This window comes from Pelophylax lessonae (genome assembly GCF_965119305.1).
Source record: "Pelophylax lessonae genome assembly, chromosome: 13".
Classification (NCBI taxonomy): domain Eukaryota; kingdom Metazoa; phylum Chordata; class Amphibia; order Anura; family Ranidae; genus Pelophylax; species Pelophylax lessonae.
Genome location: NC_138780.1, coordinates 18,068,489 through 18,093,472, shown reverse-complemented (window position 1 = coordinate 18,093,472; position 24,984 = coordinate 18,068,489). Strand labels below are relative to the sequence as shown.

General features: G+C 43.5%; 1 protein-coding gene across 1 annotated transcript in view; it reads right to left on the bottom strand.

The window, feature by feature from the left end:
• NTRK1 (neurotrophic receptor tyrosine kinase 1) overlaps window positions 1-24,984 on the bottom strand; it is a 157,631-nt gene that overhangs the window by 61,653 nt on the left and 70,994 nt on the right. The window contains exons 4-8 of the mRNA XM_082275725.1: window positions 8,963-9,031; window positions 5,872-6,026; window positions 5,589-5,731; window positions 5,338-5,476; window positions 2,067-2,396 (exon numbers count right to left, since the gene is read on the bottom strand). Coding sequence (XP_082131851.1) covers window positions 2,067-2,396; window positions 5,338-5,476; window positions 5,589-5,731; window positions 5,872-6,026; window positions 8,963-9,031 — 836 coding nt within the window. The remainder of the gene's footprint in view (window positions 1-2,066; window positions 2,397-5,337; window positions 5,477-5,588; window positions 5,732-5,871; window positions 6,027-8,962; window positions 9,032-24,984) is intronic.

The following is a 24,984-nucleotide window of genomic DNA, read 5'->3' as shown; positions in this document are numbered from 1 at the left end:
TATCCTTGTCTGTTTATCTGCCATCGGATCTGGACTCTCTCTCTGTGTGACCCTGAGGACCGCGACCTGGTGCTATACACTCAGTGAAGTCCATCCTCACCATCAGAGGCTCTGGTAAAACCAGTTGGCACTTAGATTCCGCACCTCAGGCTAACCTGTGTCTTCCACCAAGGTAACGTGTCTGTGTCCCTTCATCTAGATCCTGTGAGGCCACCCTCTGCATGTCAGGCTTGCCACCAGCTTCCTGACAGTACACCATCTTTGCTGTCAGTGGAAGGGATAGTCCCTTGTATCAGTAGAAGGAATAGTGCCGCAAGGTCCGGATAAAGGCAAGCAAAGGGCCATATCCTGCCCACGGGCCACAGTTTGGAGGCCCTCCTGTTGTAGAAAGTTAGGCTTTAAGAAATTTTGTCAGTCTTTTAAAACCAACTCCAGCCAAAGCTTTTTTGTATGTTTTATATAGCGCAGGAAAGCCCTAGAATCTCATCTAGAATCTAGAAAGAACATTTACAAGATCAGGTACTAATGTTGGATGAGAACATCTGGCTCACAAGCAGCATCCCAATTAATCCCAAAGGTGTTCAGTAGTTTTTAGGTCAGGGCTCTGTGCAGGTCAATCAAGTTCCTCCACAACAAACTCATTTCTTTAAGGAGCTGGCTTCGTACACAGGGTACAGTCACGATGGAAAACAATAAGGACTTCCCAAATAGTTTTCATTACTTTGGAAGCACAAAATTGTGTGCTATTGCATTAACAAAAAAGAAACAACTATAGGTGTCCCTGGGGAATTTGAGTGGAAGGGCTGGAGATGGTAAGTGTAGTAATGAAAGGTATAGAAAAGAATATATAAAATTTCAACATTTATTTATTTATATTAAAATTCAACAAAATACAAGAAATAACATATTTAGACTTTAAAATAACATTCCATATACATATCCTGATAGGGATAATACATTAGGGGTTCATGAAGCAGGGAAGTGTATCCTCCAACATGTTTCGGAATTTTTGTTCATCTAATTCCTTCTTCAGGGAAATTTATATACACATAACCGTGCATTCACCACCTGTGTATCCCTAGAGGGAGTATGGAGCAAAAAGCATCCTTTTAGTTGTCTCCTCACAGAAGGTATACTGCAAACGTGGCTGTTTGTATGGCAAAGGATACCTTATATTCATGCAGTCTGACTGTGCAGCTCTGTAGTTTGAATGTGCAACAAGTATATGGACTTGAGAGAATACAAGTCCCTCCACACGTTGTCAGGGTATTAATGTTAGTACCGGCAGTTCACTCAAATCCCCAATGGCCATATGCACATTGTGTTCACGAGGAGCACATAGGGCGGATGAGTCCACACCTTGTCAGAAATCCTATGTGAAATGCAGATAACCGATCTCTCTGTGGTGATACACAGGTGGTGAATGCACGGTTATGTGTATATAAATTTCCCTGAAGAAGGAATTAGATGAACAAAAATTCCGAAACATGTTGGAGGATACACTTCCCTGCTTCATGAACCCCTAATGTATTATCCCTATCAGGATATGTATATGGAATGTTATTTTAAAGTCTAAATATGTTATTTCTTGTATTTTGTTGAATTTTAATATAAATAAATAAATGTTGAAATTTTATATATTCTTTTCTATACCTTTCATTACTACACTTACCATCTCCAGCCCTTCCACTCAAATTCCCCAGGGACACCTATAGTTGTTTCTTTCATGAATTCAGTGGGGAAGGGATTTTGGGCTGGTTCGGCATAGCCTTGTACCAACTATTCAATTTGTCTATTGCATTAACAATACCCTTCACTGAAAAATACCTAAACTTGTTAATTTAGAGAGGTGTTCAAATACTTTTGGCTCTATAGGTAGGTGTGATGGCCAGGTGTCCACAAACTTTGACCTTATAGTAATTGTGCGTTTTTTGTTACAACTGCATTGGCAGTAAAAGTTTGTCTTGTATGTGAAAAAATAGTGTTTGGAATTAGCATCTTTTTTTTGCAGGACAATAAATACAAATAAATGTGTATCTGTCTCTAGAACTGTGGTATGCTCTCACCTGGGATAGGTTCCTCTGGATTAAAGTCAAAAGGGTTGTCCATAAACGTGCTGTAAACACTTTTGCTGTCTCTTCCTAGCTCGTTCCACACCAGAAGGGTATAGTTTCCATTGTTGACGTGCGTTGGCTTATTAAAATACAGGCAACCATGAATAAGTGTACCATTTTCTCTGTACTCCAGGATCTTTGTGTATTGGAAGTCGTACATGTCCAGAATTTGCCCATTAAATCGCCAGCTTAAATCAGGTGCCGGGTTCCCGTCTATCGTGAAAGGTATACAGACGTGGTGCTGGAGAACTGCTTCCCCTAACTCCACCACCATTGCTGGGACTAAAATAGAAAGAGAAAAATGTGACAATATAATAAATAAACTACATAGATGACAAAAAAAACAAAACAAATTAGAACATGCTTAGAGAGCAACTTTAGACTTACAACTCAGTCAGTGATTTGCTGGAGCTACCTAAGAAACCCTGCACCTGTACTAATGTCAGAAGGGCTACCAAATTCACTATGCTTACAGTTCAATTTACATGTCTGATTTATGCAAAACCCTAATTTACTGGTAGAATTGCAATGAAAAGATAAAACCAATTAAGTTCCCTTAAAACTCAACTCCCCCCTCCCAACCCCGGGAAAACCCTCCCCTTGTAAATATATTTTATAAGATGTCTTCAGGACTGTTACCTGAGGCAGCAGGGCCTACTTCCTCTTAATCTCTTGTAGGTGGTCCTCAATGATGAAGAGACCATCGCTGATGTGATGACATCAGTGCTGATGTCTGCAGCATTAAAAGTGAGTAAAGGTTCAGTGGTATAGTCACCCCAAGGGAGTGAACCCATGAAGCCCTGCACTTGTGGAAAGTGGGTTGAATGATGCGGCATTGGATTGCAAAGAGGAATCTGTGAGAAACTGAGCTGGAAAAAGTAAGTATTGCAGCCTAAGCTGCAGTGGTGGCCCGTCCATTGGGGGCGCAGGGGCGCCGCCCTCCCATCCATGCATTCGGCCCCCTAATCTACATGCAGGGCACCGGACGCATGGATTCCAATAGAGGATTTTTTTTTTTTAAGCAGGTGATTAGAGCCAGAGGCTCTAATAGACTTTAAAAAAGGGTGGCCTTGGGGCGCAGAGCACTGCGCCCTGAGCCCACCCAGTTGTATGGCAGAAGCAAATAAATATTCACTATTGTCACACTGACTCTCCTCCCAGCCAATCAGAAAGAGGGTTGTGAGACCCCTTTCCCGATTGGCCAAAAGGAGAAGCGATCTTACTGGCCAGTGGCCAGGAAGAGGCAGAATACACACGGCTGGAGGAGAAGCACAGCGGCTCAGCCATCCAGCACTCCCTGGCTCAGACAGGAGGAAGGAGGAGGTAAGGAGGCAGGCCGTTTGGGAGGGGGGGGAAGGAATGTGTTGCCTAACGACCGACCGACAGGGGGGGGGCATTGGTTTGCCACCCCCCCCCCTCCCCCCTGAATTACTGAGCACCAGTCGCCACTGCTGAGCTGTATTTTTTATTTTTTTGTTCTAAAACATTTGACCATCATATTCAAAAATCTAGCACATGGGTTTGTTCCTCATCATCGTCAGTGGGATAGTGAAAGGAGGGTGAAAGATCAAATATATTTAAAGCCAAAACTTAAAATAACGAAACAAAGTCTAGTCTATTAAAAAAAATAAAAAGAATCCTGACAGGTTGGGCAACACTTCGCATTGCCCATACCTGTCAGGGCCCAGATCTGAACATGCAAACTCTGTTGTGTCTGGCAAAGGCTCTTCTTTCTGAGCCACCTAGAATGCTGGATAGCTCATCAGACAATTCCTTGAATGATCCTGCCTTGAGCCTTGTTTTTCTTGAACCTTGAACCCTTTGCTCCTCTAATTAACTTCTTAATTAGGCCATGCCTTTGCACTTTCTGTCCGCCATCCTTATCTTCGCTATCACTTGTTATCGACCGTTGGCTTGTTCCTCAACTATGCTTCTGCTTGATCCCAACCTGCAACAACTAATTACTGAACTTTCACTTGTTTACTGACTCTACTTCTGTTTTTCCCTATCTGCTATCTTTGCTACTGAACCCCAGATTGCTCACCTCCTGGTGGGGCAATCCTGAGGACTGTGACCTGGTACTAGCACGCAGCAAAAACCCATCTTCACCTTCAGGAGCTCTGGTGAACACCAGTTAGTACTTAGACTCTGTACCTCAAATGAGCCTGTGTCTTCCACCAGAGTGACCTGCTTCTGTACTTATTCAGCTGGCCGGTGGGTGCCTCACTACTGCTATAGTTATTGGTCTCTGAGCCTGACTCCAGAGATTGACAGCACCACTGATCTTGTTCTCTGCCAATGCTAAAGAATCTTCTGCATCCAAGATGCTCACCTCCTGGTGGGGCAATCATGAGGACTGCAACCTGGTACTAATACGCAGCAAAAACCCATCTTCACCTTCATGAGCTCTGGTGAACACCAGTTAGTACTTAGACTCTGCACCTCAAATGAGCCTGTGTCTTCCACCAGAGTGACCTGCTTCTGTACTTATCTAGCTGGCTGGTGGGTGCCTCGCTACTGCTATAGTTACTGGTCTCCAAACCTGACTCCAGAGCGTGACAGCACCACTGATCTTGTTCTCTGCCAATGCTAAAGAATCTTCTGCATCCAAGATGCTTCTAAGTGTGTTGGATGACCCTACTGCACATTGTGGTTTCTCCCACCAGCCCATAAGTCACTAAAGGACACAGCAGTGAGGTAGGGGCCAACAGGAGGAACCATAGCACACAGCAGGGGACCAGTACTCTTCTAAAAGTGTAGAATTTCAAAGAGTAGCTCCACAATTGAGCAAAGATTGATGACACGAGCAGGAAGGCAGGTAAGTATTCATTATTTTCTTTTACAGACTTGCCTTTATTTCATTTTTTCAATTTTTAGTTTTCCATAGAGTGGAGAAGAGTTAGAACCTGATTTTTTTGTTTGGTTGATCTCGAAAGATGTGTCTTTTTTCAGCTTATGTAACAAACATCACTGATACAAAGCAAATCACAGACTGTCTAGTTCAGTGATGGCGAACCTTGGCACCCCAGATGTTTTGGAACTACATTTCCCATGATGCTTAGCTGCACTGCAGAGTGCATACACATCATGGGAAATGTAGTTCCAAAACATCTGGGATGCCAAGGTTTGCCATCACTGGTCTAGTTTATAAGCCATTAGGTAGAGTTCTGAATTCAGGGGAATATGAACAAAGAATACAAAAAATATTGTTTTTTCTACTCACAGCGGACATCAAGCTGAATGAATTTCTTGGTGGGGCCAGCCATGTTCTCAGCCCAGCAGATGACATCCCGCTTATTAAAGCTTGGGGAGATGTTGTGCAGGTGTAGGAAAATCATGTCTGTGTCCGGACCCTCTAACTGCTGCAAAGACAACATGTGAAAACCCCCATAGTTTACTGCTGTACATCTGTTCATAAGTATTCTTGGATTAATACCAAATATATACTTTTTCGAGTTTCTATTGCAAACCTACCTCAATTTCATACTGGGGTTTGATTTTTGGTAAAATCCAGGTGGCTGTCGGTCGGGGTTGACCAATTACATTACACTGAAGGGTAAGATTATCCCCATGAAGCACTGTGAGATTTTGCTCTATGATGGAAACTTCTGGCCGATCTGATGAAAAATATGACACAGTGACGTCTTTGCCAGAAACATTTGATGTATTTATTAAACCCCAATGCCACCTAAAGGTGTTCTCCAGTTTTTATTGCCTAATTTTTTGACCCCGTTTATAGAAAAAATGGGATGTATACCACACTGCGAGATATTGGCCTCTTCTATGAAGATCTCCAGACCGCTTTCTAAACAGCTCAAAGATTGGTTGCCTAGGTCAGCCCAACCTTCATCTCGACGAAGCTGAATCCATCGCACTTCGCAAGAGCATTGTAAAGGATTTTCCATCAGGACCCTGAGAGATAAAAAAAAAAAATAAGAATCAAGACAGAACAAAGGCCTACAATTTACGTCTCAAAATCTAAACTATTGAAGTCTATGTGCACAAGTCGGATAGAGGTCACCTTGAAGTAATACAGGAACCTTTTCTGAAGTCGGAGCGGCTTCAGTAGTGCATATTAAGACGGCTCTCATTCATTTACATTGAATTTGTGATGACAAGCAACTTGGGGCAACTTGAGGGCACACAAGTCGTGTCCCAAGTTGGAGTAGTGTGAACCAGGTCTTAATTTTCTATTTTTTTGGGACAGTAATGGTGTCAAAAAAAGACCCCTTGCACCCATGATGTAAGGAGGTAAACTGGACTAGTCTGACAAACAGATGAGGTTTGTCCATCACTGGTTCTCAAGGTCCCTGTTCTCGGGATCACTGCTCCGCGCCCTTTCATCCCCATGACCCTAAATTTGTATCAGCTGTAGGGGAGTGTCTTGGCTACCTGCAATACAATTTTGGGGTCTCGAGCACCTTTGGTTCGCCCGTGACAGCAATTTTCCCGTGGCGGTGTGGGCGTCCCACCTCAGCCCCTCCTCCTCTCAATCAGCTGTACGCTAAGTCAGAATTTCCTCGGACCTTGAAAATGTCTTGTGCGCATGCGCACTGGGGCTCGCACCAGCCGGAAGTGACGAGGTCCGGAATTTTCATGGGTCCGACAAAATTTTAGAACACCGGAAATGCTAACTGTCACATTGGCTGTGCTCTTAGCCAACTGTCAAACCATGCAATGGCTGGTGTCATAACTGATCACATGTGCAGTATAAGGGCAATTGAAGAATAAACAGAGGTCAAGATGGCAGCTTCCTTGGCTGAAAACAATAGGAGGGTTTACTTCCACTTTAACCACTTAAGCCCCGGAAGATTTTACCCCCTTCCTGACCAGGGCCTATTTTGCGATTCGGCACTGCGTGACTTTAACAGACAATTGCGTGGTCGTGCGACGCTGTACCTAAACGAATTTGATGTCCTTTTTTTCCCACAAACAGAGCTTTCTTTTGGTGGTATTTGATCACCTGTGCGATTTTTTGATCATGCGCTATAAACAAAAAAAGAGGGACAATTTTGCAAAAATAACAATATTTTTCACATTTTTTTATATGAAATTCCCCAAAAAAAATTTAAAAATCAAAATTTTTTAACGTTTTCAGCCAATTTGTTTTATGCTACATATGTTTGGTAAAAAAAAAAACCCCAAAAAGCATATTTTGATTGGTTTGCGCAAAAGTTATTGCGTTTACTAACAAAGGGAAAGATTTTTGTCATTTTTGTTGTTGTTTTTTTTTAACGAGTAATGGCGGCGATCTTCGATTTTTTTTGCGGTACTGCGACATTGCGGCGGACAGATCGGACCGTTGACTGATATTTTTGACACTTTTGGGGTTACCAGTGACATTACTGCAGTAATCAGTGCTATACATATGCACTGTTACTGTAAAATTACACTGGCAGTGAAGGGGTTAACTTTTTCTGAGAGGGAGGGGTTATGTGTGTCCCTAGGGGCGTGATTCTAACTGTGATTGGCTGTGGCTTGAGCTGTAGGAACAGTGATCAACGGTCCTACATAGTAGAACCGTATGATCACTGTTTCTACACAGGGGAGAATGACAGGCGGCTTGTTTACATCAGCCGCCTGCCTTTCTCCCTCTCCACCGACGATCGCAGAGTGACCGGCGGACATCGGGTCCGCCGGTCACACGCGCAGGGGGTGGTCTGTGACCACGCGGGAGCAGGAGCGCGCCTCCGGGGGCGCACGCTCGCTCCCTAGACCCTCACAGGCTAGCGACGTAGATCTACGTCGCTCTGCCTGTGAGGGGCTGACTGCCGATGTAAATAGTCGTGCGACAGTTGGCAAGTGGTTAAATCCCCATATCCAGTGTTTGGCAGATTTATTCCCCCATTTGTCTTATTCCCTTTCCCTCCTTCCACCCCTACTAGTCTCCTACCAACCTGGTTACATTACTATTTCATAGTTGACATCCTATCTCATAGAAGTTTAAGCAGAGTCTGAGTGGAACAGCTTTTTGGATGAAATATGGCTTCCCTGACAAGCCTTTTGCATTCATGGATTAAATATCAGAATGCAAGAAGGCCTTCTAATGAAAAACTAATGTTAGCCCACTTTTGTAGCCTGATTTCAATATAACAGTTTACTTCAACAGTAATGAGATTAGGTTTAAGTGGTTGCCAGTGCTGCAATTTTATAAAACTTTGGACTTGTGCTTAGGCTAATGCCTCGTTTCCACTGAGTGGTACGGTACGGTTCGGTTCAGTACGGTACGGTTCGGAACGGTACACATTGCGTTTCCACTGCCAATCGTACCCTTTCATGATAGGTGTGGTGTAGCAGGAAAGCTGTGATAGACGATTCTCTGTCAACCAATCAAAGTTCTGCAGAGTGTAGCTCCACCCTGTTGGTACGGTACTAATGTGCTTGGTACCCCAACGAAAGGGTCCCAAAAGGTGGTACGGTACGGTTCGGAATTAGGGTACCATTCATAATGGAAACGGCATAAATAGCGTACCGTACCGAACCGTACTAGAAAGCTCAGTGGAAACGAGCCATAAATGTCCATTCAGCTCTCATTTCAAAGCATTTCAGCGGCTACATTGCATCGGCATATATTCAGTAGATACAAAACATAAATGATTAGAAAAGTTTGTTAAAAATCCCATGTAATTAATCTGGGAGAATTTATATGGGTTTCAGTTTCAATATAATGAATATACATGAAGACATTGATTTATTGCTTTACCATGTCGAAGACAACTAGGAGTATCCAATGAGAGGAAAATATATTTGCTTTGACATGTTATGTCAATAAAAGATCCCTAGATCCCTTCCCCAGAGCCACAGCCAAACAAACATTAATCATTGTGATGAAAGATTGGTTAACCTACAGTTCTTGCAGAGGTAGGTGGTAGAAGGTCTTCCATGACAGAGCCACCAGAGAATTTGCCGACAGGTTACTAGAGAAAGAAGAGAAACGGCTTTGATAAGACATGAGGCAGATGTTTTGCTACAAGTCAAGACTGGAAGGAGAACTTGGAGGAAGGACGAGTGAAGCTGTCAGCAGCAGAAGGAAGAGGAAGGTTAAAGATCATACATATGGTTGTTTGTGCTGAAACCGACCCCACAGTACAGTGGCCTCTGTATAATACCAGACTGTCTGCTGTCTACTCCCACCATTCCCTTCAGCACAAGTGGGATGGCGGGAACACAAAAAAGAATTTCACTGAATTCATTTTATTCATATTTTATTATTATTATCATTTTGTTACATTCTTTCCTTTTTTTTAAAGGATAAGGCTACAAAAAAATGTTTGGCAAATGCTGAAGATTTAAAACAAACCTAAAAATACACAACAGACATCTTCAAGTTCTTCAAGCTTTTAGCACTTGGATGTTGGTACTGGTAATATTGGATCTACCCCTCTCAGCTCAAAGGGTTATGTCTTATCCCAAGACTTTCCCTCAAACTAACTTTACCTGTAACCCTCATCCCTAACATTACCTGTCAAACTAACTTGGGTTTAGAGCTACCAGTTCAAAAGGGTGTTGCCCTATCCTAAGGATTTCCTTCAAACTAGCTCTACCTGTAGCAATATCCTTAAAACTAACCATCAAACTAACTTGGGTTTAGATCTACCATTTCAAAAAATGTTGCCCTATCCCAAGAATTTCCCTTAAACTAACTCTACCTGTAACCCCATCCCTTATACTATCCATCAAACTAACTTGGGTCTAGAGCTCCCAGCTCAAAGGGTAATGCCATATCCCAAGGCTTTCCTCAAGCTAACTCTACCTGTAACCCATCCATAACATTACCCTTCAAACTAACTTGGGTTTAGAGCTAACAGTTCAAAAGGGTGTTGCCCTATCCTAAGGATTTCCTTCAAACTAGCTCTACTTGTAGCAATATCCTTAAAACTAACCATCAAACTAACTTGGGTTTAGATCTACCAGTTCAAAAAATGTTGCCCTATCCCAAGAATTTCCCTCAAACTAACTCTACCTCTAACCCCATCCCTAATGCTAGCCATCAAACTAAATTGGGTCTAGAGCTCCCGGCTCAAAGGGTAATGCCATATCCCAAGGCTTTCCTCAAGCTAACTCTACCTGTAACCCTTCCCTAACATTAACTGTCCAACTAACTTGGGTTTACAGCTCCCAGCTCCCAGCTCAAAGGGTGATGTCCTATCCTAAGGCTTTCCCTCACACTAACTCTCCCTTTAACCTCATCCATAACACTAACCATTAATTTACCTTTTTCTGTGACCCTAAATAATACACTAACTTCCCTGTAACCTTAATCCTAATACTAACTATCCCTGTAATACTAATGAAAATGCTCACACTAGCCCGCCCATGCTAACTTTCATGCTAGCCAGTCTGTAATCTTCATACCAACCTTTCCTATTAACCTAACACTAATCTTCACTCTCAGTCTCCTACCAGCATTCTTGTAATCCTCTAAACTAACCCCTCAATGTAAATCTAATACTAGTCTTTACTGTAACCCCAACCCTAATACTAGCCCTAATAGTAACTCTCTCTGTAACTCCAGCTCTAGCACTAATTCTTAAAATTACCCTCAATGTAATCCTAACACTAATCTTCCTGATAACCACAACCCTAACACTAACCTTCACACTCCCACCAACCTACTTGTAATCCCCAACACTAACCCCCAATGTAACCTTAAAATTATTCTTCCCATAAGGGACTTTTGAACCAGACGGCTAGATGGACTCCCTAAGAATATTCGGGAACATGCTTTGACTCTGCCGTTGGAAGGGAAGTTTGTCCCTTCCACTTCCCTGTAACCCTAACACTAACTCTCTCTGTAACTCCAGCCCATCACTAATTCTCACACTCATCCTCCATGTAACACCAACACTAATCTTCCCTGTAACCCCAACCCTAACACTGACCCTATTATTAACCCTACATTTAATCCTATAGATAACCCTCACACTAGACTGCCTGTAACCATATCTGTATTCTTCATACCAACCCTGCCTGTTACCCTAACACTAACCTTCACATTCACCCTCCCATAAACCTACTTGCAATCCCCAATGCTAACCCTCAATGTACCCTATTACTAATCTTCCCTGTAACCCCAACCCTAACACTAACCCTCTCTGTATCTTTAGCATAAATACTCACACTTATCCTCCATGTAACCCTAACACAAATCTTCTCTGCATCCCCAACCCTTACATTAACCCTATTACTGACCCCCCCACCCCCATAATCCTTTATTTTAACCCTCATACTAGCTTGCCTGTAACGCTATCTGTAATCTTCATACCAACCCTCCCTGTTACCCAAACACTGACCTTCACAATCACCCTCCCATCAATCTACTTGCAATCCCCAACAGTAACCCTCAATGTAACTCTAATCTTCCCTGTAACCCCACCCTAATACGGACCCTTGCTGTAACCCCAGCCCCAGCACTTGCTCTCACTCTCATCACCATGTAACCCTAAAATAAACCGCCCCCCGTAACTGTCACACTAAGACATGCCATGATTTGTTTTTTTTTCGTTCAACCAGGGGGGGTAAATGAAAAAAGTTAGTCAATTCCACATTGAATGTGTGGATGGGGGAATCACTCCCACTGAGCTAATGTATTCCAATGTATACATTTTAATTTACTTCATGTATATGGCTTGGGGGCTGCAGCGGTGGGATCCTTTAGCCTAAGTTTTTGTCAAAAATATAGAAAAATCAGCACGAGAGACATTACTTACAGTCAATGTGATGTGTGCTGATGGCTAGTGCTTTAGTTGAATTCTTCTGTCCTCTGATGCCCCCTACCTCTGCCACCATAGTCTTCTGCTGCAATGGGGTTAGCTGAGAGACCTGTCATATGCACCTATCAAAAGTGCTGACTATGCCTGCCCTTTTCTCCCACCTCCTCCATTCACAAAATTTGTACTATAGCTTCCATCATTGAAAAAGGATTTATGAATGCAGAAGGTTGACCTTCCATTCATCTGCCCGTCCTCCACACATAGGCCATGTTTCATTCATGGAAGCTATAGTACAGCTTTTATAAATGGAGGCGGGGGTGGAAAGGTCGGACATAGTTGGTACTCTTGAGGAGTGCATATGACAGGTTCTTCAACTCTGTTGACCTCTGCCACACCAGAAGATTACATAGGGGGTGGATTGGAAGAAGAAGTTTTCAACTAAAGCATGAGCCATCAACACAAGGGACATGTTGCATTGACTGTAAGTAATGTCTTTTGTTCTAATTTTTTTTTTACTAAACTTAGGCTTTAGTATATCAAGCTTGTGATCATGCTGCCAGCAATAGCACTATCCCTGTTTAATTCTGCATTTTTTTTTCCATGACGGAGTGTGCAACATGAGAGAAAATTCCCCAAGTAGAGTCCCCAAAACATATAACAAGCCAGGAACTGATTAGCTCACCACACTCTGCATATAACCAAAGTGTAGCACCCTCCTAGCGTAGATTAGGCTGCTCAGTAAATTTAGTTGGCCCCACTGTAATCAGAAGAACAGGGGTTGATTGTTTAGGGCTATTCAATGTCTCACAGGCTGCTGATCTGTTACTTCTCCCTGTCTTCTAGAGGATTATAGAATCATAGTGGCAGGAAGAACTCTAGCCAATCCCTGGGAAGCTGTGCCCAGCAGGTGGTGAGAGAGCCCATAAATAGCATGAGGCCTGAGCAGCTGGGTGCAGTGTTCCTGGGTCTAGTCCTGCTCGGAGGAGACCTGCCCCATTGCAGAATTTTAGATGAAGCCTTCAGGAAGACCCCAAGGTCCCAGCTAGGGTTATCTGCGGGGTCTATTTGCAAGCTTGAGTCTGGGGATCTAGTTTGAATCTGGAGAAGCTCACTGGAGAGAGCCAGGAGGACAATGGTGAGAAAGAGTCCAGATGTCCTATGGTCTATATCTCCCTCCCTAGGAAGAGCCTGATGGATATCGGCAGGAAGCGACCAATGATCCTGTGGCTATGTGAGTAAATGTGAGTAAATGTCCCCTAGGCTGAAGAGTAGTGACTGTGTGTAGCTTTTTAACTGCTGCAAGGAGTACTAGTAAATGTCACCATACAAATGCTGCCAGAAAGTTTAGAAATCCTCTACTTATCAAATTCTACTGTTTATTGAGGTATCCCATGCTCCCCTTAACCCTATTAAAGCTCATTGTTTTGAATAACAAAACCCAAAAAGAAATCCCTAGACCAGCCTTTCTCAACCTTTTCAACACAGAGCAACCCTTGAAATAAATTTCTGGTCCCGGGGAACCCCTGCTAAAAATTTAAAATCTCCAACTCATGACACATTAGTGTGACAGTCAGTGGGAGGAATGCTCCTTACTCTTCTCATCATTGGGAAGAATTACCCCTTACAGATAGCTAAAAGGAACAATGGTGTCCTTGGGAACTTATCTGAGAGGCATTAATTGCCTATTGCTCGAGGAACCCCTAGCAACCCCAGGAGGAACCCTGGTTGAGAATCCCTGCCCTAGACTGTTCTTTGGAGCCAGTGGAAGAGTGAAGAATATGCTGTGTGCCTGGCTAGGGTGCTATGAGGGGGAAATAGGACTACATACACCAGCATAAGGGGTTGCCTTACAAAAGTATCACTTTTTGGTAAACTGACCCTCTCTAGGATGAACTCTACTAAAAACTTTGTTTTAGGCACTTTTTTTTTTACAATTTTCTGGAGGTTTGTCAACATTTTCCCATCATATTCATGTCTTGGTTCTTTCCTTTGTGACCGGCGTCTAATGAGAAAAGTGTGTCATTATCGGCTGCATTTAGTTGGGTGACGACAGATCCAAACAGCTGTAAATACCATTGCACGTGCCTGTGCGCAGAGGATCGTTTCCACGCTGCCCCGGGTGGTGGGGATGGATCCATTTCAGCTCTCGTCAGGTCAATGATTGGCCACAGGGGAGTGAAAATGAGCGTTTGCTGTCAGTCCTGGCTGAGCCCAGCTGCCTCGATATCAAATTCCGCAGAAAATACTGATATCACCAAACCACTCACCCCATAGCTCCTAATTTACTAGGATGGGAAAGAGGGATACCTTTCATAGCAAAATATTAAGGGGGGGACGACACACCCCTGATTACAGGTCCCATGAAGAGCCAAGGCACAAAAAATGAACTATTCATCCCACTGGTGCTTTTTTATATTATAAAATAATTAGGCAGGGGACATACCCTTACTATGCCCCTGATCATGGACACACCGTGAAAAAGTGTATCTAACCCCAAAACCAAATGTGTAATATGATGAAGATTACCAGTCCTTAGATGTGGTGGCCGCATCAGTTTTGGTGATCCTGTCAGTAACACTTTCTGGGATGACAGAACTTACTTACTGCACTGTATCTATGTCACAGAGCATTGTCCTAGGACAGGACTACAAACACTTCCCCCTCTCTTTTTCTCCATAACACAGCAGGAAGTGTTCTAAAGTCTGTGGAGATAGTTGGTAACAATGTAACTGATAAGAGTTCAGGTTAGACAGAGGAAATTGTCAGATGATAAGATTTCTGCCAGGGTCAACATGTCTTTACACTAAAAGCTGCCTTACATGGATCGAAATTCGGCCGATGCCTGCTGAACCAGACAAATTTTGATTAATGTATGGGTAGGCTGGTTTTTACAGAAGTTAATCTACTGACAATTTTTTCCTGAACAATCAGTGCAACCAGCTATAGCCAGCACTACTGATCAGTATATTCTGATGGCCGAGAAGGTTCCCCACTGTTAGAATACAATAACTCAGTGGGAAGGATTCCCACATCCACACACTTTTTTTGGTTCAACCCACTTGTAAGTATGGCCTGTCTTACTGAGCAGATAGAATGAAACACTTCTACAGATATATAAACTAGACCAAAGGAACAAAATGCAAGAAGTTTCTTGTTAGGGTTTTTCATATAATACGACCATACATACCTATATTGTTCCAGCATATCAGGCAAGCTCCATGGTTTGTCCAGTATGGTGGGAAGGAACTTGAGTTGGCTGCACAAAGCCCTGATCTCAACCCTACAGAACAGCTTTAGGATGAATTGGAACACAGATTGCAAGCCAGGTCTTCTCAACCTTTATTGAGCCCATATATTATTTGGAAAACCAATCCAGAGCCATGTTTCTCATCCAAAATCAATACATGACCTCATAAATGGTGGCAATTTCCATAAGGACATGGTTTGACTAGTTTGATGTTGAGGAACCCAAGTGGCCTATGCAAAGCCCTGACTTCAACTCTACTGAACACCTTTGGGATGAATTGGAACACCGATTGCAAGCCAAGTTTTCTCATCCAACAGCAATACTAGACCCTATATATGGTGGCCATGTTCAATAAGGACATAGTTAAGACAGGTTGCTCTCAGAGAGGGCTCTGATAGAGGTGCCACATCCCTTAATTGTTAAGAAAGAAAGATTTTTCCCCTCGTGGTGGGACTTTAGAGGCACTCAGGAAAAGTCATAAACATGGTATATATTTTCTATATACCATGTTTATGACTTTTCTGAGTGCCTCTAAAGTCCCACCACAAGGGGAAAAATCTTTCTTTCTTAAGAAGGACATTGTTTGACCAGTTTGTTGGGGAGAAAACCAGAGTGGCCTGCACCAAGCCCTGGCCCCCAACCCTACGGAACACCTTTGGGATGGATTGAAATGCAGATTATGAACCAACTCTTCCATTCAACGTCAGTACCTGACCTTACAAGCTCCATGGTTTGAGGTACTTGGGTGGCCTGCACAAAGCCCTGACCTCAAACCTAATGAACAGCTTTGAGATGAATTGGGACGCTGATTGCAAGCCAGGTCTTCTCACGCAACATCATTACCTGACCTCATAAATGTTGGCCATTTCCATAAGGACATGGTTTGACTAGTTTGTTGTGGTGTGGCCTGCACTGAGACCTGGCCTCAACACTACCGAACACCTTTGGGATGGATTGAAATGCCAATTATGAACCAACTCTTCCTTCGAACATCAGTACCTGACCTAACAAGCTCCATGGTTTGAGGTAATTGGGTGGCATGCACAAAGCCCTGACCTCAACCCTAATGAACAGCTTTGAGATTAATTGGGACACTGATTGGAAGCCAGGTCTTCTCACACAACATCAATACCTGACCTCATAAATGGTGGCCATTTCCGTAAGGACATGGTTTGACCAGTTTGGTGTGGTGTGGCCTACACTCAACCCTGGCCTCAACCCTACCGAACACCTTTGGGATGGATTGAAATGCCAATTATGAACCAACTCTTCCATCCAACATCAATACCTGACCTCATAAATGGTGGCCATTTCCGTAAGGACATGGTTTGACCAGTTTGGTGTGGTGTGGCCTGCACTGAGCCCTGGCCTCAACCTTATCAACTTTATCGAACACCTTTGGGATGGATTGAAATGCCAATTATGAATCAACTCTTCCATCCAACATCAGTACCTGACCTCACAAATGCTCTGATTGGTTGCTATAGATTATGGCAATTTGCATGCCCTCTTTCATTTCCTTTGGCTTTTAAAACTCTTTTGACTTAATTTTCCCTTTCAAGATTAAAAGTTGAAAAGGAAAATCATCTGAACACAGATCCTCCCCCCAGATCAAGGTCCCAGTTTAATGGCCTTTAGCCAACAGCATCTCAAACGGAACTGCAAAGGCAAACAAAGCAGAACTATGATGCACCAAACAAGAGACAAAACACAAATACAAAAACAATAAGCTACGACATCTAAACATTGATTGTAATCACGCACAGATGATGAGTGTTTGTGGCATGATAAAAACATCCCTCAGCATAAACCTTAGTTTACCTTTGCCAAGGCCCACCACAGTGACGGATGTCTGTGCTCTGAAAACCAGGACCAGTTTTGCAGCTGTTTACGCGTTTGTCATTTACAATTGAAGTGAGCGATAGTAAATGGATAATGTTGTAAGCTGAATTCTGATGGATCTGTTTTTTATTTGACGGCCTTCTTTAATTGCAATTAGCCATCTGAAAAAGGATTTATTTACCTTCTTTTTTGGGGGTGATCTAAGGTTGGGCAGATTGGTGGTGTCTGACAAAATCGTTCAACATTTTTTACTTGTTTTGCATTTGTTGCTTTTTTTTTAGTTGCACCTGACAACTGTAATGCATTGTACATATGGGTACACTAACCGTATGCAACATATGCACTGAGGCTGCATTCACTGCTAAATTGCTTGGCTATATTAGCTATATTGCAGTCAGCTACTGCAAGGAAACCATGAAAAAAAAGGAGATATTAAGAAAAAAAAAATGGATGGGGGGACTGATGACTAGGGGAGAAATGAGACAAGACACAGCTAATTTTTAAGGTAGTAGTCCTGGCAACCAAATATCAGAAAGATAGGGAGGTGCCACAGAGGTGGAAAATGTGTTGTTGGCTGGGAGGTCATTCAAGAGAGGTTGGCTGGAGAGAGAAGTTATCAACCTACCCAAATTGCTTAATAATAAGAGAAAATAGGATTAGGTGGCTGTCATGGACTTGCAATAGTGTTTGGCAGCTTACCTGTTCCTTCATGTCTGTATTAGAGGCCGGACTTCACTTCTGGTTCCTTTTTATCATCTCTCCTTCCTGTTCAATCCCACCCCAGGTCATCACAGGAAGTCTATATTAACCAGTGCACTGCAGGTCTGCTTTGCTGTTCAACAGTGTTTGTTCCTTGTTTCCTGTCTGCCGTGTGCTTGATCTACCTTTCTGTGTACTGACTTTGGCTTGTCTCTGACTATTCCTGTTTGCCTTTTACCCTAACCTTTGGCGTGTCCCTTGGTTACCCTCGCCTGCCTGTTACCCCGACCTCGGCTTACCCATCACCATTCCGTGTGTCCTGAGTGGCTGCTTCCCTTCTCTCCCTACGGAGCGTGACCCGGGGGACCCCAGGGGCTGCGACCTGGGCCCAGCTGCAGCTAAGTTCATCCTCACCACTAGAGGCTCTGGTGAACACCTGCTGGGTCTTAGACTCTGCGCCCTGGGGAATCTTGGGCTCACGTTCCGGTCCATCCGCAGAAGTCAGCTATCGGGTTCACTACCTTGCGCTGCACCCCTGCCTCCAACAGGGTGCAGTTGTCACCTGGCCACAGGTGACCTGACAGTGGCAGTATGATCATCATAAAAGTTAGGCAGGTGAAGTCTTTGGAAGTCAATGTTATACGTAGTTGGGGTTTGTACAAAATGGGAGCACATTTAGTAGAATGGCGCCTTCCCATTGCCCAGTTGTTGGTGAATCTACCTGAGCTTGGTCTGCTGGAGGAAGTCTGAAGTCTACAATTTGAGTACATTGTTGTTTCAAGTTGTTGGAGCGTGGCTGGGGATGGGAACATCTTAGTTAAGTCTTTATGTCGGTGGACTTGAAAAATGCCTTCCTGGAGACATTTGTTGACAGCTGTCATCGTATTTATATTGGTATGACTATTTGGTTTACATAGCAGCCTTGGATGGTGTGAGCTTGACAAAGGGAAGCCCAGTCTTTACCAGGACAACCAGTAAAGGAATTCCAGTAAGTCGACTGACACATGTGCGCAGGACACATTTCCTGTTGGCACAAGATGGGTAATTTAAAGGATGCTCCTGCTCATCATCAGTGCTAACTGGTCTTCAGCTTTTCCCTGTATCCTGTATTCCTGTTGATGACATGGCCTAACCCTGGATTCTGCCTGTATTTCTGCCTGCCTTTCCTGACCTCGTCTCTGTTCCTGACCACGCTTTTGCCTACACTTCTGTACCTTGGTGCCTTCCTGCTACTTACCTTGGTTGCCTCTGCGGCCACGCTCCTGTCTCTGATTCGGTTTCATACTGCTCCTGAGTGCCCCTCTCCAGCTGGCATTCTTGCTGGTTCCAGCCTCCACTGTACATTTCTGTCTCCTTTCTGCTTGGAGCTCCGACAAGCTACTTTCCCTGAACCTATGGTGCAGGCAGAGTGCTTTACCCTGGCTGGTCTTTCCTTCTCCACTTCGGTTCCTGACCTGATGTCCTGCAAGACCTCCCAAGCCCACATCTCCAGCTGCAAGTTCTTCCATCAACACCTTCTGGCACTCATGTTTCTCCTTTCCCTCAGCACCATCTGTTCCACCCCCAAATGGGCCTCGGCTGGAGATACAAGGGAGGCCAACTTTGTCATCTCAGTTTCCTACCAGGTATGTGACAACCCAACACAAGCTTTGGGTCTTGTGCTGCAGACACCCAAAGGCAGCAAAGCTAAGACTTGCCCTGCTAAAGCAATCACAAACTGAAGACAATGCACTATGTCATTAGGCAGATGCAAAGCAGAGGACAAGCTGAAGGTCAGGGCTGGCCTCAGGAAGACTTAGTAGACATGAACAAAACAGAAATCAAGGTGAAAGTACCAGACTCAGGATGTAGAAAAAGGGTACAAGACTCAGAGTAAACACCAGGGCTCAGGAACAATAGGAACCTTTATACTCAAGCACCTAACTAAAGCTGGGCACTTTCCTTTATATTATTCAGGGAAATTGTCCAAAGGTGTACCTGGGGAAATTTCAAGCATGTACTGAACTTACCAAATATGTGCCTATAGAACACTCCAGGTTGGAGCCTGTGGGGTGTAGCAGCACAGGAAGAAGAAGTTCAAGAAGAGGTGACTTGGGAAGGTGTAGAGCAGACGTGCTCAACCCTTTGAAGAGCGAGGGCCACTTAAATAATTTGGTAACCGTTCACGGGCCACAATAAAATAACATGGTTCAGAATTCCTCATTTGATATTTTGAATAGCATAATAAACATTTTCCTCCTGCAGTGGCTGAATGCAGGGGAGAGGTGGAGAAGCTGGCTTTCAGCATCTGCAGGAGGAAAGTGGGGAGGATCGGTTCTGTATATGTCTCTCTCCCCACCCGTCCTGTCCATGTGTAAAAGAGAATGTGACAGGAAGGCCGCACAGGCCCCCTGGAGCAAGATCCCAGGTGAAGTCAACTTGGTACCACTCCTCCTGGGACAGGAGCCAGCGCTACAGAGGAAGCATTGGCTTATGTGGCTACAGCTCCCTCCACGGTCGCCTGCTTTCACAAAGCACTCTGATGCTCTGGGGTGGTGGGTTTGCAAGCCCAGAACACGATCAATGGGTTGCCGACCCTGGGCATGCACTTCCCTGGTGTGAGGTCACAAGTTGAGCACTCCTGCTGTAGAAGACATTCTAGGAGAGGCTTTTGAGTGACAACACGAGTCTGGTTAGCCTTGGTTGCAGCACTGGTAAAGGGTCATTCTGGGCAAGAGTGACCCATGATAATTTGCATCCTATTATTAATGGAATTGATAAAGCTGGCACATAAAAGGCTAATTAAACACTTTTCTGTCATTATTTGTGTTTGAGAAAAATGAAGGGACAAGAATTGGTGAATTCCCTGGTCATGTCTAGTATTAAGCAAGCTTGTTAGCATTCTGCACTACAGGAATTTACTGACCTCAACCCTACCGAACAGCTTTGGGATGAAATGGAACACAGATTGCAGCCAGGTCTTCTCATCCTTTATTGAACCCATATATTATTTGGAAAACCAATCCCAAGCCATGTTTCTCATCCAAAATCTAGCATTGTCTAGTATTAAGCAACCTTGTTAGAATTCTGCACTACAGGAATTTACTGCGTCAATATGTAGTTTAAGTCATTCCAGTAAATGAAAAATGAAATGGTAGAATGGTGAGACTCGGGGCCTTTTAAATGTTATATGTACCATTATCATTCTTATACTTTTGTGCAGAGCAATAAAAATAAATAATTAGAATATTTTTTTTATATGTAAGCTAATTGGCTGTGAATCCCCCTTGAGCATTTAAACTGAATTAGTTAATGGGGAAATGATCAGCGACAATCCCCATGATGGAGGCTAATAACTAGACCTAGTTTAGTCAGGAAGCAGCAGGTAGGTTCGGGAGAGGAGAAGTGCGCTATCCAGGGAGAAGGAAATGCATACCTAAGAGAAATACGTTCCCATCAAACCTTAAAAATACCATGGCCTTTTATTTATTTTTAATTACTCATCCCAATCACCTCGGTGGCAAAAAACGCCATTAGCACTGTGCACCCTGCCAAAATCGCTTTCCCGCAATTAGGAACGCTCCAGAAAATCACTTAATAATTTTGAAGAACAACAAAACAAGTGCTCAGTATGCCATCTTAGCAACAACAAGACAAAATCTGCCTAAGTGTAAGTGAAGCCTCCAAGGCTATATTGTCAATGATGGGCAAAATATGGCAGTAAAGGTAAAAGGAGGATTTAAATTGGGAAAAAAAAAAGGAAAAAAAGGCAAGTTATAGCAATAAAGTCAGCCTACCCAAAATTTCAGTGTTTAATGGATGTTAGAGTGAAAAACCATGACAGTTTCTTCCATCACTTGGGGACTCATCACTTTTCATGAGATGTCTACCTCGAGTTCCTGGATCTGAACACTTGTTGTGCCCAATATAAAGGATTTCCCTCATTCCCATTGCACTTTTTATTTCTTTTATATAGTGAAGAATGGACGAGTTGAAACACCTTCATCTCCCAGGTGGACAGGAAGAACAGAGTTGTGAATTTTGGACAGGAGAACGTACTTTATCCAATACATATAAGAAGACAGGGGCTGACCCAACCGGCAAGCATTCACTAATACCTAATAAGTTTAGGCCGAACACCTGGTTCAGTTTGAGCCAGAACTCTCGAACATCGCAAAAGTTTGGACCAGAACTGTGAACCCTATTAAAGTCTATGGGAAGCTTGGGTCCCATAGACTTTAATAGGGTTCACGGTTCTGGTCCAAAATCAAAAGTGTCCATTTGAAAAAAAATTCTAAAGTGTCCATTTTGAAGGCTTAAATTTCCAGGAATTGGCCATAAAAAGGGGATGGGGGCCTGGGTACTGCCATGGGGGACATGTATCAATGCAACATTTTTTTTTTTTTTTTAAAGTGTTTTTAAAGGAGCAGTATTTTTAATGTTGCTTAAAGTGAAACAAAAATGAAAAACAATAGATGTTGATTTACTAAAACTGATTTACTAAAACTACAATTGTGGCTTCACAATTCCCTATACTGAAATACATACATCCAATGGTCTTGCAATATCATTGTTGAATTGTTTCATTCTCATAGGTAGCCTTTGATACCTTGCTGCCCCTTAAATTTCTTCTGCCCTGGCCTGCCTATATATCATGGACTATTCCATGTTGATGTTTATTCTATTACTGGTGTTAGGATGTCCCCTTTTGAGTGCAACAATTGATTTATTTTTTCTGAAGTGCTAATATCCTGATCGCTCTCAGCACAGGATAATCAAGGATCAAGGCTTCTGAATAAGTCAATACTCCAAATTACTATAACGCGCAAACCGCAGTTTAATTAGCCTTATTTTACATTAAACCATGCATGTATTTTAAAGACCAGTAAAGAAATCTCTTTGATCAGGTGCATCCACAGGAAACCCCCAGATAATAAAGTCTAATCTTCACATCTCTCGGCATAAGCTTATAGCAGAAAACTATAACATGTTGTATAATGTTTGCAGATTGCTGGGTTTCCAGTATGGGAACGGTGGAGGGGGAGTCAAAGGCAGAGTAACCAATAGGTGGAGGAAAGAGGGAAAGTCACACATTACAAGGTATCCAGTATGGGGGGATGTTTGGGGAGTCATAAATTGCTTGGTGTCCAGTATGGAAAGGTGGAAGGGATTTACAGATTGTTTGGTGTCAGATATGGAAGGGTGGAGGGGGTTTACAGATTACTGGGTTTCCATCATGGAAGGGTGGAGGGGGTTTACAAATTGCTTGGTGTCTAGTATGGAAGGGTGGAAGGGGTTTACAGATTGCTTGGTGTCCAGTATGGAAGGGTGGAAGGGGTTTACAGATTGCTTGGTGTCTAGTATGGAAGGGTGGAAGGAGTTTACAAATTGCTTGGTGTCCAGTATGGAAGGGTGGAAGGGGTTTACAGATTGCTTGGTGTCCAGTATGGAAAGTGGAGGGGGTTTACAGATTGCTTGGTGTCTAATATGGAAAGTGGAGGGGGTTTACAGATTGTCTGGTGTCCAGTATGGAAGGGTGGATGGGGTTTACAGATTGCTTGGTATCCATTTTTTTTTTTTCCAAAAATTTTTTATTGAGGTATAAAAGTGTACAAACATCAGTACAATACTGTTGAAATGAAACATGTAAGCATACAGAAACTTGGAGATGAAGAACATAGCCAAGGCCTGAAAATTGCGGGGAGTCAATGAGGACCGGAAGCATAATAATGGTAGCAGGAAAAAAAAAAAACAACAAATTAGAAAAGTACACAGTATGGCATCTGGTTGACATCAAAACAAGGAAAAGGAAGTAAGTATCCGAGGACAGAGCCAAACCCAAACGTTCTGCGAATTCAAAAAGAAAGAGAAAGAGAAGGAGGGGAGGCTCCTAAAAGCAAGGAAACCCCACATGTCGTAAAATTATACGGTCGGGGTAGGTCCGGGGCAGGGCCCATACCCTGGGTGCAAAGCTCCCAGGGACGGGGAAGCTGGAGTAGTCAGTATTACAATGGCCAAGCCATTGATGCGCGGGACGTGTAAGGGGTGGGTTACCTATCGGGCCTGCCTGGAGGCAACCGTACACCCAGCAGGGGCAGAAATGTAAAGGACACCAGGGGGGGAAAGGTAGAAGAGCGAGGAAGGGAAGGGAAGAGAAGGAGAGGAAGGAGAGGAGAGAAAGAAGAGAAGAAAGAGAAGGGGAAGAAAAAAAAAAAGGGGGGGGGGAAGGGGGATGGCGAAGTTGGCAAACATGCCACAATGAATAAAGGTGGGGCAAGATAAGCCCTGGAAGAGGTTGGTGAGTGAGTGGAGTAAAAGCATCAAGAGAAGCTTGGTATCCATTATGGAAGGGTGGAGGGGGTTTACAGATTGCTGGGTGTCCAGTATGAATGTGGGGTGGAGGGGTAGTCACAGATAACAGGCTGTCCAGTATAAGGGGCATGGAGGGGGAGTCAAATATTGAAGGGTGTCCAGTATGTGGGGATAGAGAAGGCGTCATAGATTACAGGGTCCAAGAGTCAGTAGTAGAGGGTCACAAAAAAAAATGTTGGCTCGACGTGACCCTTAGGCTGTACATTGTAGCTCTAGTATGCAATCTCAGAATCAAAAGCGAGACGTGATCACCTTTACTTCTCTAGCTGCTTGTGGGGGTGACATCAAAGCTGCTTTTGGTGCCTCTTCAAAGAGGGTTAATTTGCTTTATATACAGTAATTAAATGTGATGCCCAACAAACAAAGGCATCAAACAGACAAACAGGCACCAAATGTGTCTTCAAACACCCATCATATCAATACAATAGATGGATGACCATGAAGGTTTTTCTCCCTGTCCCTGGATGCACCATCCAAGTTGCCATGACCTCAGACCCAGCAGCCTCACAATCCAAGCAGCTTGCTTGTGGTCAAGAGTCAAAGTTGAACCTGAAATTAAGGTATAGGTGGACAGCAACTTTGGGATTGGGAAGCTCTCTGAAGGCCGTATCAGATCCTCACTGGCACGTTTTTATATCTACCCAATAAAAGTGTTTTGTTCTATTCACGTAACAGGGTAATTTACAGGATCCTTGCAAAGTCCATGGAGCTTTCGCTTCCAGTTCTTGGCTGCACCATCCAAGTTCCCATGACCTTGGGTCCAGGAGCCTGACAATCCAAGTAGCTTGTTTCCAAGGCCACCAAGGCACAATTTTATGCCTACTCAATATTAATGTTTTTTTTCTAAATATTTACATAAAAGGTTCCTTTACAAGGAAAAGCCCAAATGTGTCTTCAAGCACCCTTTATATCGATCCTATAGATCGGTGTCCATGGAGCTTTCTCTCCCTGTTCCTGGATGCACCATCCAAGTCCATGGAGCTTTCCCTCCCAGTTCTTGGCTGCACCATCCAAGTTC